Below are 13,080 nucleotides of genomic sequence, written 5' to 3' on the forward strand. Positions count from 1 at the left end.
AATGTCTCCAAAAAAATGTCAACATAGGTCAACCTTTTGGTATGGTTCTAAAAACGGTAGCAGATTTTCAGTTAAGATTGGATGTCTTTTGGCATATAAGATTCAAAGTGGTTAAAAAGTTCTTTATCAAAAATTGGGAATATTGGCCCAATTTTACCCGACCGAATTAGCTAAAATTAGGTATTTGGCATTCCCAATGCTCAGAAAAATCTCCACATAAAATTGTGAAAATTAATTATTCCATAAAAGTTTAGAATATTTCGTGGTGAAGGGTATAAAGTTCTCCATACATTCTTCATTATTGAAATGGTCCGAATGTTATAGAAAACCTACTCAAGTGTATTCTTGAAATATGTGAAGGGATAATATTTTTTTCTGTGGACTCGATCGTTGATTGTGTCTGGCACAGGCTGTGTCTGGCAGTCTTTTACGAAAATTATATTTCTATTTAAAATTAGAGATTAGGTCCACCATGTCACGGTTTTTTTCTTGTACAGTTCTGGGCTGAGGGTATTTAGCAGTCCGCAACCCCGACTGACTCTGTTCTATTTGTTTTCTGTATCGGCTATTGTATAACGGGGAAAGAACAACAAAAGAGTTTATCGTAAGGACTCATCGTAGATGACAGATATGGGACTTCGGGAGATGGGGCTGAAGCTCAACCATATGAAAAAATGTCAAAATTGTTTCCAAACCAAAGCTCAACTGAACATTAACAATCGAACTGTTTAACATCGACAGCTGAGGTGTTGAACTTCAACAGATGATCCGGTGAATATCAGCAACTAAGTTGATAACACCAACAGCTGAGCATCAAGTCCGATCAATCCGAAATTGAGATAAAAGATTAAGAGCCGAAAACTTTCATCCTGAAGATCTCAAAACAGGTGATGTTCAGTGGCCTAATACGCCGATGGTTTCGAAGATATTATCAAAGCAATCCCCTAAAAAGACGTTTATGATGACGACATCTTTGAGACCCGAGGTAATGAGGAAAACTAATTTAATGAGAACGTGACGGTGCTCGTCGGTGCTGATAACTCAGAAACCCGAAAAAATTCGTTGAAATCTGGTAGTATAATACTACCGGGATTGTGACGTCCAAAGAGTACAATGGCGCAGCAAGGTAACATAGAGGCGCCAAAAAACTCGTTTCTTCACCTTCATAATTACTTAGAGGTCTTTTTTACGGTCGAAAACCTAAAAAATACCAACCATCTCTAACTCTGCACTGTTCTGTTTGGCTGACCTTTTGCACGATTCTCATTCACTGCAAATATACTTCGCCTTATCCCATTGAACTGGTTTTTCGATATTAAATTGTAGTTCCGCAAATATAGTTTCAATAGTTTTAAACTGGCCATAATTGTGTTTCTTCCTTAATTATTGGTTAAGGGCTTCACATGGAACTTTTTCCTCTCCCACTTTAATCTTGTTTTTTACTCTTCAATTAATACACAATTTGTTTTCTCACAAATCTCTAAATTAAGTTTCCAACCACGAATCCTATTAGACTAATGGGAAACTATAAAATACACACAATCCCCTTAGACATTATAAAATACACTGTTAGCTGTCAAGCAATTCATGTACAAAGTTTTGGTGCTATTAACCGGCAACAATTGGCATCCGCAGATAGAAACATTAACAATGCACAACCATGCGCTGGCTGGCAAACTTCGAATAAAGTCAAGGTTATTTGAATAGCACCAACACCAAGCAAGCACAGTACCAATTGGAGACACCAAAACCAATAAAAGCAACACGACCTCAAACATTATGGCCATGCTGACAGTCATTGTTGCATTCAGTGTGCATTACAAATTTAATTTCATTAAAATTAAAATAAACAAAAGACAAAAAAATCTCCAAGATCTTAAAAAGATTATTTCCAAACATAATTTTTTCTTAATAAACCAAAAACATTAAGACACTATTTTCCCTTGGCATTGTTGTCAACACTTTTTTTGATGGTTGGGGAGTTTTTAATGAAATTAAAAGTGAAACAAAAATCTAAATTAATTAAGTTATAAATTGTAGGTAGACACGAAAAAACCTTTGCTAAGATAATTATGGCCCACAAATGCTGTAGCTCCATTTCTGCTGCTGCATCCATTTAAAATAAAAACATCAACAAGAACCACAAAATATTCAAGCCAAGCGCAGAAACTACGTCACAGTAATAAACTTTTACTTGAAGTCATGGTTAGTCACTCACTTGATCACGTCACTTAGGATTTTGTTTTACAGCTGACAGACATTTTTATTTGTTTCATATGCCGGAGTGGAGTTCGTTTTGTTATCATCATCAAGGCAATGATACGAAACTAGCCACAGAGTACCAGTGATGCGCATAAATTCAATGGGTTTCAACGAAAAATTAAAAAACAACAACAACAATAACAAAAATAAACAAAACAAGTACTTTAAAGTTAACGATTTTGTTTTGTAGATATGTATCTACCTATACCAAGTTGTGTGTGTTATTGTGATGCTTAAAACTGTGTCTGAAATGTAGAAGAGAAGAAAGAAGAAAAAATAAAAATATGAATGAAAGTAAATTTCTTACTGAACAACACTTTCACTCGGATTCAAACTCCGACACAAACACACACACTCAAACTCACATAGGTACAGCCAGCCAGCCTCTCATGAAAGTGAAAACTTTTGAAGAAATTAACTCAGATCTGTTGAACAAATAACTAAGAATATTAACACACTTAACAAGTGTTACCTACCTCGCTACCCATCACAACCAAACATATGAAAATATGTATATACGTAATTACTTTGCGGTATGTCGGAATGTATGTCAATGTCTGCTCAATCTTAAATAATGTTTTTTTATTAATCTCTTAAGTAATTAAGACGGACTTTTTGTTTGTTAATGTCAAAGATTATCAGAAGCTGGCAACTTTCTTTGTAATGACTTTAGAAAACGAACGACTTAAGACACATACCCCATATGAATTGAATGAAAGATTAAACAAAAATAATATAAAAAAGCTAATATCTACATAATTGAATTCTGTATAATTGGTTATAATCCGATCATAGCTTCCGTCCCTCTAAACAAATTGGGGACAAGCTCAATGAAACGCATTAAACAAACGGCATAGCCTAAATTAAGTAGAGACCAACATGAACATTTTTATTGAACTGTTATAATACATGTGGATCCAAATGCGTTGTAGATGACATATTGGGTTCTCGAAAGTACGAAATCATTTTCCGAATGAATTGTAAGTTTAAAACCAAGGAGGTCTTTAGATATAAGGAGGTCAAATCCCAAATTTTAGTCATTTATATTGGATATTGTGGGTAACCACTTCAAAATACTCTAACAAAACGTTTATCTATATCTGTGGAAGACTAAATCCCAATTTTGATTGTATCGTGCGGAACTGCTCTATGGGCGTTATATTAAAATGTGGGCGGGTAATAGCATTATTCAACATCAAACAGGACTAGGACTAATTTAAAGTTCTACAACAAATATGAATTATATTCCAGAGGTACTGCAAAACTCATAACAACATCAGCTTTATACGGTCCTCTCCTGGCTACATCTGTGCCGTAGGCTTTTAGAGTATCCGGGTCATTATCCAACTGAAAATCTCATATCGTTGTAATCAGGGCCACAAATATATCAAAAATATCTTCGAAGTGATCTCGAAGTGCAATTAACAAAAGTTTTGAAATTTGGTGAGGGATGTACCCGCAGGAGTTGTCCGGATAGATCATCTTGGAACTTAGTCTATTTTTTTGAACAAATATTAGTATTAGTATTAGTATTAGTATTAGTATTAGTATTAGTATTAGTATTAGTATTAGTATTAGTATTAGTATTAGTATTAGTATTAGTATTAGTATTAGTATTAGTATTAGTATTAGTATTAGTATTAGTATTAGTATTAGTATTAGTATTAGTATTAGTATTAGTATTAGTATTAGTATTAGTATTAGTATTAGTATTAGTATTAGTATTAGTATTAGTATTAGTATTAGTATTAGTATTAGTATTAGTATTAGTATTAGTATTAGTATTAGTATTAGTATTAGTATTAGTATTAGTATTAGTATTAGTATTAGTATTAGTATTAGTATTAGTATTAGTATTAGTATTAGTATTAGTATTAGTATTAGTATTAGTATTAGTATTAGTATTAGTATTAGTATTAGTATTAGTATTAGTATTAGTATTAGTATTAGTATTAGTATTAGTATTAGTATTAGTATTAGTATTAGTATTAGTATTAGTATTAGTATTAGTATTAGTATTAGTATTAGTATTAGTATTAGTATTAGTATTAGTATTAGTATTAGTATTAGTATTAGTATTAGTATTAGTATTAGTATTAGTATTAGTATTAGTATTAGTATTAGTATTAGTATTAGTATTAGTATTAGTATTAGTATTAGTATTAGTATTAGTATTAGTATTAGTATTAGTATTAGTATTAGTATTAGTATTAGTATTAGTATTAGTATTAGTATTAGTATTAGTATTAGTATTAGTATTAGTATTAGTATTAGTATTAGTATTAGTATTAGTATTAGTATTAGTATTAGTATTAGTATTAGTATTAGTATTAGTATTAGTATTAGTATTAGTATTAGTATTAGTATTAGTATTAGTATTAGTATTAGTATTAGTATTAGTATTAGTATTAGTATTAGTATTAGTATTAGTATTAGTATTAGTATTAGTATTAGTATTAGTATTAGTATTAGTATTAGTATTAGTATTAGTATTAGTATTAGTATTAGTATTAGTATTAGTATTAGTATTAGTATTAGTATTAGTATTAGTATTAGTATTAGTATTAGTATTAGTATTAGTATTAGTATTAGTATTAGTATTAGTATTAGTATTAGTATTAGTATTAGTATTAGTATTAGTATTAGTATTAGTATTAGTATTAGTATTAGTATTAGTATTAGTATTAGTATTAGTATTAGTATTAGTATTAGTATTAGTATTAGTATTAGTATTAGTATTAGTATTAGTATTAGTATTAGTATTAGTATTAGTATTAGTATTAGTATTAGTATTAGTATTAGTATTAGTATTAGTATTAGTATTAGTATTAGTATTAGTATTAGTATTAGTATTAGTATTAGTATTAGTATTAGTATTAGTATTAGTATTAGTATTAGTATTAGTATTAGTATTAGTATTAGTATTAGTATTAGTATTAGTATTAGTATTAGTATTAGTATTAGTATTAGTATTAGTATTAGTATTAGTATTAGTATTAGTATTAGTATTAGTATTAGTATTAGTATTAGTATTAGTATTAGTATTAGTATTAGTATTAGTATTAGTATTAGTATTAGTATTAGTATTAGTATTAGTATTAGTATTAGTATTAGTATTAGTATTAGTATTAGTATTAGTATTAGTATTAGTATTAGTATTAGTATTAGTATTAGTATTAGTATTAGTATTAGTATTAGTATTAGTATTAGTATTAGTATTAGTATTAGTATTAGTATTAGTATTAGTATTAGTATTAGTATTAGTATTAGTATTAGTATTAGTATTAGTATTAGTATTAGTATTAGTATTAGTATTAGTATTAGTATTAGTATTAGTATTAGTATTAGTATTAGTATTAGTATTAGTATTAGTATTAGTATTAGTATTAGTATTAGTATTAGTATTAGTATTAGTATTAGTATTAGTATTAGTATTAGTATTAGTATTAGTATTTGTATTGGGATGTAACCACAGATCGATTGGAGTTAGTTGAATAGGATTGACAGGGCAGTTGAAAATGTGCAATCTGTTGTGTTGGCCTGTGCCTCATGGGCAGAAGTATTGCACGGTGCCATCGCCATCACGATCTTAATTGAGCCTAAACTACTCTGGTTTGTCGTGATAGCTGACGCTCCTCGGCTGTGATAGATGGGGTATGTTCCCCGAGCGACGCTTTCACATTGTTTATGGCATCAGCGACTGCATCCGTGTGAATGCTATTTAAACCTGCTTTATAAGCTTGTTAATCCAAAGGTTATCACTTGTAACGTTGTACCTCTGTTTCTAGATCATGAAGATACCTCCTAACATGGGTGGGGGGTCCTATCCACCATATGGTGATTGGGATGGCTCTCACGGTACACCCGAGCAAGTACAGCAACGAAAGCATGCAATTAGCATACTGTCGAATGTGACCTCTAGAATTTTGGGTAGTTTGTGGTCGGAATTCTGCTACCATCGACCATGACATTCAACTCTGTTCTCACTTCTGCCGTGCATGTGGTGAAGAGAGTGGCCGTAGATATAGGGGAAAAAGGTTGTAAGATAGATCAAATAGGAGTTCAGCCTTTCATAAACGAGAGGTAGAGGTTAAACAATTTCGGAGATATCACCCCACTTTTAGTAACATCCTATTTCATTCTACGAGGGCAGTTCGGAAACTTCTTAGCATAGCACAAAAAGCGCGGTATAAACAGAAAAAGGTTAAGTGTTTTGGAAACTTCCATCTCTGTTATGAACACATGTTAAATTTTGTTTCGATCTGGCAACTCGTTCATATAGAAACAGGTGTTCAAAAAAGACGCATCCGCAATTTTTTTGTTGTTGTTTTGGCGATGTTCATGAAACATAGCAATTTTCTACAATCTTCTTCGTAATTAGTAGACAGCGCAATCCTACGCAAATGCTGAATGGCTGAAATTTGGTATTAAGTCTTCCTTGGGGGTACAAAACAATCCAACTGAAATTTGTCGCTATAGGTCCACGTCTTCATATAGCCCCCATAGAACGGTACCCCCGATTTTCGGTATTTTGAAGGTCGTGGCCCATAGAACGGTACCCCCCGATTTTCCTATTCTGAAGTTTGAGGCCTCAATATCACTCCGAAATAACTGAAATTTGGTATTAAGTTTTCCTTGAGGGTATAAAACAATCCCTCTGAAATTTGTCGGTATAGATGCACGTCTTCATATAGCCCCCATACAACGGTACCTCCCGTTTTCCGGTATTTTTATGATTGTGGCCTCAATATCCCTCCGAAATGGCTGAAATTTGGTATTAAGTCTTCTCTGAGTGTATAAAACAATCCATCTGAAATTTGTCGGTATAGGTCTACGTCTTCTTATATCCCCCATACAACGGTACCCCCGATTTCCGGTATTTTGATGGTTGTGGCCTCAATGTCCCTCCGAAATTGCTGAAATTTGGTATTTAGTCTTCCTTGGGGGTACAAAACAATCCATCTGAAATTTTTCGCTATAGGTCCACGTCTTCATATAGCCCCCATAGAACGGTACCCCCGATTTTCGGTATTTTGAAGGTCGTGGCTGTGGTTATACATTTCTCTATTTTATTGACTAGTCTGAAGAGAATTTTTAACATAAAAAAACGCAAAACGCTTTTACAAAAAAAAGGTTTTGTGGACGGTCATTTGCCACAAAACCGCATATTTTTTATCCACAAAAAAATCAGGCACTAGTTTAAGATGTTGCCTTTCAGATGAAAAAAAACTCCAAAAAAAGTTTCTAGTTTTCTTGGAAAAAAATCATAAAAAATTACTTTTTTGGGCTTTACACGGCACTAATAAAGCTGAAGGGCCTTCAAGGGACCCTTTTTACGAGGGCAGTTATGAAACTTCTTAGCCTAGCACAAAAAGCGCGGTATAAACAGAAAAAAGTTAAGTGTTTTGGAAACTTCCATCTCTGTTATGTTAAATTTTGTTTCGATCTGGCAACTCCTTCATATAGAAACAGGTGTTCAAAAAAGACGCATCCGCAATTTTTTTACTATGGAAAAATTAGAAATGCGTGCTGTCATTAAATATTTACATAAAAAAGGTTTATCGGGACAAGAAATTCATAATGATATGGTGAATGTGTTAGGTAAAAAATTGGGTTGTTGAATTTAAACGTGGTCGTACAAGCATTGAAGATGAACCACGTAGTGGACGTCCAAAAACAGCAACAACAACAGAAATTGTAGCCAAAGTGCATGATATGGTATTAAATGATCGACGAATAAAAGTGCGTGAAATTGCTAATATCATGGGCATCTCAAATGATCGAGTCCATTTAATTTTGCATGAAGAACTACAGATGAAAAAGCTTTCTGCAAGATGGGTGCCGCATTTGTTAACAGTCGATCAAAAACGCATAAGAATGAACATTTCTCAAGCTTGTTTGGATCGTCTTAAGCGAAATAAAATGGATTTTAAGCGTCGTTTCATAACTGTTGATGAGACATGGATCCACCACTATACTCCAGAGACAGAAGAACAATCCAAACAATGGACTGAAGCTGGAGGAAGTGCCCCAAAGAAGGCAAAAACAATTCAATCGGCTGGTAAGGTTATGGCAACGGTTTTTTGGGACTTCAAAGGTATTTTATTGATTGACTATCTGCAAAAGGGTAAAACAATAAATTCAGAGTACTATTGCAACCTTTTGGATCAATTAAATGTACAAATTCGAGAAAAACGTCCTGGCTTACAACACAAAAAAATAATTTTTCATCAAGACAACGCACCAGCGCACAAGAGTGTTTTAACAATGGCTAAAATCAACGAATTAAAGAACGAGTTGCTTGACCACCCACCTTATTCTCCTGATTTAGCTCCAAGTGACTTTTACTTGTTCCCAAATCTAAAAAAATTCCTTGCTGGCAAGCGTTTTACCTCAAATGAAGATGCAATTACAGTTGTAAACCACTATTTTGAAGACCTTGAGGAAAACTATTTTAATCAAGGGATAGAATTGCTAGAAAAGCGTTAGACTAAGTGTATTGAAGTTTCAGGAGATTATATTGAAAAATAAAAATATTTTTGAAAAACTAACTGTTCTCTTTCATTGAAGTTCATAAGAAGTTTCCGAACCGCCCTCGTACATGGCTTAGTCTTCATGTTCCAAAATTCCAGGTACGACTGGCGTCTACACTAGGGATAGGTAATGGAAAGCAATAATTGATTTTTCGACTTTTCGATTTTGGTCTAAAACTAAACATGTCGATATTCGAGTTTTCTTTGAAACTGTAACGCCGCCAAGTCAACAATCTATCAGCAAACTCGAAAATCGATCACATTATAATCGATTACACGATTTTCACTCCAGACAAAAGTCGACTACGATTTTTAGAAATTTGACTGCAAAACTCGATTAATCGAAAGTCGACTTACCTATCTCTAATCCACACATATAATTGATTATCCAACGTTTCAAACTTGGCCGTAGCGTTGTCTGCTTGATGCCCTCAAGCAGAGTGGAGAGCTTGGCAGTATCAAATGTTTTTGATAAGTCGAGCTACACCATCACTGTTCTATCACACGGCTTCCCCTGGTTGAGTCCTAGACTAATATGTGTGGAGATGGCGTGCAGCGCGGTTGACGTGATGTGCTACGTAGGATCATCATCATGATCGGCAGCTGGATAGTAATTCTAACGCTGGGGAGTACCCAATCCTCAAGGTTCTTTGCTACGGGCGACAAAAGCGTAATCGGTCGACTTCAGAAGCGGGAGCACTCTGCCCATTTTCTAGACTTCAAGTACGATGTGGGTGGCTATCAATAAGTTGAGAACTTTGAGACTTTGACTGAGATACACGACTCCCGGCACATCCAGCTGTTTCAGCATTAACACAGAAATTCCATCTGGGCCCAACGCTTTGAATGACTCAGTGTTTCTGATGACATTCATAACATCATCCATTGTGGTGGCTCATCCTCAGCAAGAAGATATATAATGCGACTCTTCTATTCGCCCAGTCACTCCCAGGGTGCTCGACAGACTATCGACTGAAATAACTTGCACTCCTCTTCGGATCAGTCAGCGTAACGTCGCCAAACGTGACTGAGGTCCGGTTTTCCAACTTTCTAGGGTTCGAGAGTGACTTAGCTGTTGCCCACAATTCACTTATTCCGGCTACGATGTTGCAACTCCTCAGACAATTTGAACACTTCTTCCGCATATACTCACCGACGAACCAACCTGTTAACTTCCAGTGTCAGCTCCCTGACTCTGCTAATTCCGTCGCTAATTCATTTGATCTCAATTCGGGTATACGGCGAGCGGCTTCAGTACTTATTATGTCTCGGAACGTTCTTTCTGCTACCCGAACATCAGAAGGATTGTGCAGATCTCTGAAGGGGTGAAGTGAACTCCGTGAATCTCGGCCAATTAGCTTTCCCATGATTGATGAAAGTGCGGCGTCCAGAGGTGATGAAATCGGTTGGTCAGCTGATGGAGACAAATATGGGGGTATGGTCTGACCCAAGAGAAATGACGGATTGTTAGAAGACGTCATTTGTCAGGCCAAGTGACACGATGGTTATGTCTGACGAACTGTGACTCTCTCCGCATATTCTGACCGTACAAAACGTAGAGCTATCTATCTGCTCAGCCTGTGCTATACCCCTCTGGTCGTTTTCGAGGACCGAATATCACGACTCATAATGAACATTAAAGACCGCCGTTTATGACCTTCCAAAAGCGGGCTAATAGCCCCCATAGAACGGTGCCTCCCTATTTCTAGTATTTTGAAGGTTAGGCCTCAATATTCCACCGAAATGGCTCAATTTTGGTATCTTGTCTTCATTTGGGGTATTAAATGTTTTACTTGTTTTTTTCTTTAATTTTTTATAAGCTCAGAATACATATCTGTCGTAGAAATCAACTTACACTTTTAACTTATTCTTTTATAATTTCATTTCTATATATTTATAAATATTTGAAATTATAAATTGTTTTAATTTAATTTATTTAAACATCGTAAATTTTTCCTTTTTATTTTTTACAGCACTTTGGCAATTTAAATTTACCCATTGAAGAATTGGATTTATCGAATAATCTGATACGTCGCATACCCGAAAAAGCCTTCGAAGGTATTAAAGACACCTTGACGGTGCTACGTTTGTCCAACAATTTGTTGGGTGATAGTTTAAATCCGATATTTTCAACGGCGGAATTTCATCCATTGAACAATTTGAAATTATTGGATTTATCAGCAAATAAAATCAAATCCATTGAGGAGGGATTGCTGAAAGGTTGCGGTGAATTGAAGGTCAGTATTGGCAATTTACGATAAATAAAGTTGTTAACATCTATTAAAACGTAATTACGCAAATACAATGGAATTTGGAAGAGGTTAATTTTATTTTTGACTATTACAGAGGAGAATTTTTGAACAATATTGAAGGGTTTATAGAAACTAGGAAACATATAAATGTTACGCTATCGTTTAAGGGTAAGGGTACAACACCAAGAATATAACATCACCTTTTTAGGGTTAGGAGGAGGTTAAATCCCTCAGCCTAATGTCGGGTATTTTATTCAGTATTTTATCCATGTGAAATTTACTTATTAATAGTGGCGTGTTAAGTTCATTACACCGTTTGGACTCGGCGATAAGAAGGAGACCCATATTATTGAAATAAAATATAATCAGACTCCACTCTTTGAGAGGGGAGTAGTTACAGTTTTGACTATCTATAATCAAAATTCCCTCTCATACCACTGTACCTCCTCATTAGAAGCTCTTAATGAATTGTGTAAAAAAATTACCAATTCATTAGAGTTTCTGTTTAACCATTTGAAGGTGTTTTTGTTTTATATTACTGTTTTTTTTATTTGGTCTGTGTTGTTGCCTTATTATACCGATCCCACTTACCGCATCGCAGAAACCGTTTGTTCAAACGGAGCCATCGACCATCATCAAACACACCTATAGCCAGTGGCCATATAAAATATTCAGTTAGTTTTGCAGACAACAACAACTCAGTTGCATGATATTAACCAGTTTTGTTTTCAAACAATTGTTACACTGTTGTTGTAATAAGTGTTGTTGCTATTACAGTTCTTGTTGTTGTAACGATATTTGTTGCTGCTGTAATTACGTCCATATAACCTGGGCAACCTTATGCATTGCAAGTCTTTAATTTTCTTCTCTCTTAATTGAAGATTGAGTTTTCAAATATTCAAAACTGTTAAGTAATAGATTAGTATCACATTCAAAGACATCAGCCTATTTAAATATACTGTATATATGTACATAAATCTTCTGAAGTAAATACGAAATTTGTAACTCTCCACAAGATCAATCATCATTTTAGGGCAACTTTAAGGCAAACTAGCTTGCAGTAAGTCTGTGTGACTGACTGTTGGCACGATGTCTGGCTGTGTCCAAACTTTGTAATGGACTATTACACTCCTCTATTTCGGGCACCTTCCACAAAGATAGTTTAAACATTTGTATAGAGATAATCATTGTAGTCTAGATAGTCATTGTAGTCCCTTTAGGGGATAGGACTTCCAAAGCATCGTCATCTTACACCATTAGTTGCCATTGTCTTTGCACCGCCGTGGTGTTGGCGGCGGGTTGTTCGATACCGGATTGACCTGGAACCAAACAACATCCGTGTTCCGTGCCACCTCAGTGTTCCTATGTTTGTATTTGTATCCTTTTTCTGTGCTGGGAGCAGCATATCCTGCAATGTGTTCCGGATTTTTTTTTTTGACCGTACCGGTACGAAGGAGAACCCAGGACCAATATATTTGTGCTCAGTTTGTCACTTCCGCATCTTCACCAAAATCCAAGCTTCGGTGAGATGCAATAGATGTCAGGAGTGGGTTGTTGTGGACTTTTCCATGCGAGCGAGGGACTACGAACACAGTCCCCAGTGAGTCGTCGTCGCCATCAGATTACGCGACTCCCCCACAGTCCCCCAACAGCAACCACACACGTAGCACTTAGCACCAGCCGTTTTTGTTCCAATTCCTGAAAATTCAACTTTTTTGCAATTTAATTGCAATGGGCTCTGAGGTAAGATGGAGGAAATAGTGAATTTCATGAGTCGCAAGAATATCATGGTCGCGACGGTACAAGAAACCAAGCTCAATAACAACTGCAGCAAAAAATGGAACAGGGCAGACCAATTCCACTTGAACCGGGCTCTAATGACCCGTACATGGAATGTATGGGGATATCAGTCAGGTGCGGAACTGCCGAGGTAGAATTGATAAATAGCTGTACTCTAGCTTATAGGCCCAACATTGGCCCGCTTTTGAAAGGTCATAACCGTCTGGAATTGGGGGACTTTAATGCTCGTGATG

At 34.8% G+C, this 13,080-nt stretch overlaps 1 protein-coding gene across 2 annotated transcripts in view; it reads left to right on the forward strand.

The window, feature by feature from the left end:
* Window positions 1–13,080, forward strand: part of LOC141389549 (uncharacterized) — a 75,343-nt gene that overhangs the window by 37,019 nt on the left and 25,244 nt on the right. For both annotated transcript variants that reach the window (XM_073961188.1, XM_073961187.1), the window contains exon 5: window positions 10,769–11,032. In XM_073961188.1, the coding sequence (XP_073817289.1) occupies window positions 10,769–11,032 (264 nt within the window). The remainder of the gene's footprint in view (window positions 1–10,768; window positions 11,033–13,080) is intronic.

This window comes from Musca autumnalis, unplaced genomic scaffold (assembly GCF_047663935.1).
Source record: "Musca autumnalis isolate F117 unplaced genomic scaffold, ASM4766393v1 scaffold_1, whole genome shotgun sequence".
NCBI lineage: Eukaryota > Metazoa > Arthropoda > Insecta > Diptera > Muscidae > Musca > Musca autumnalis.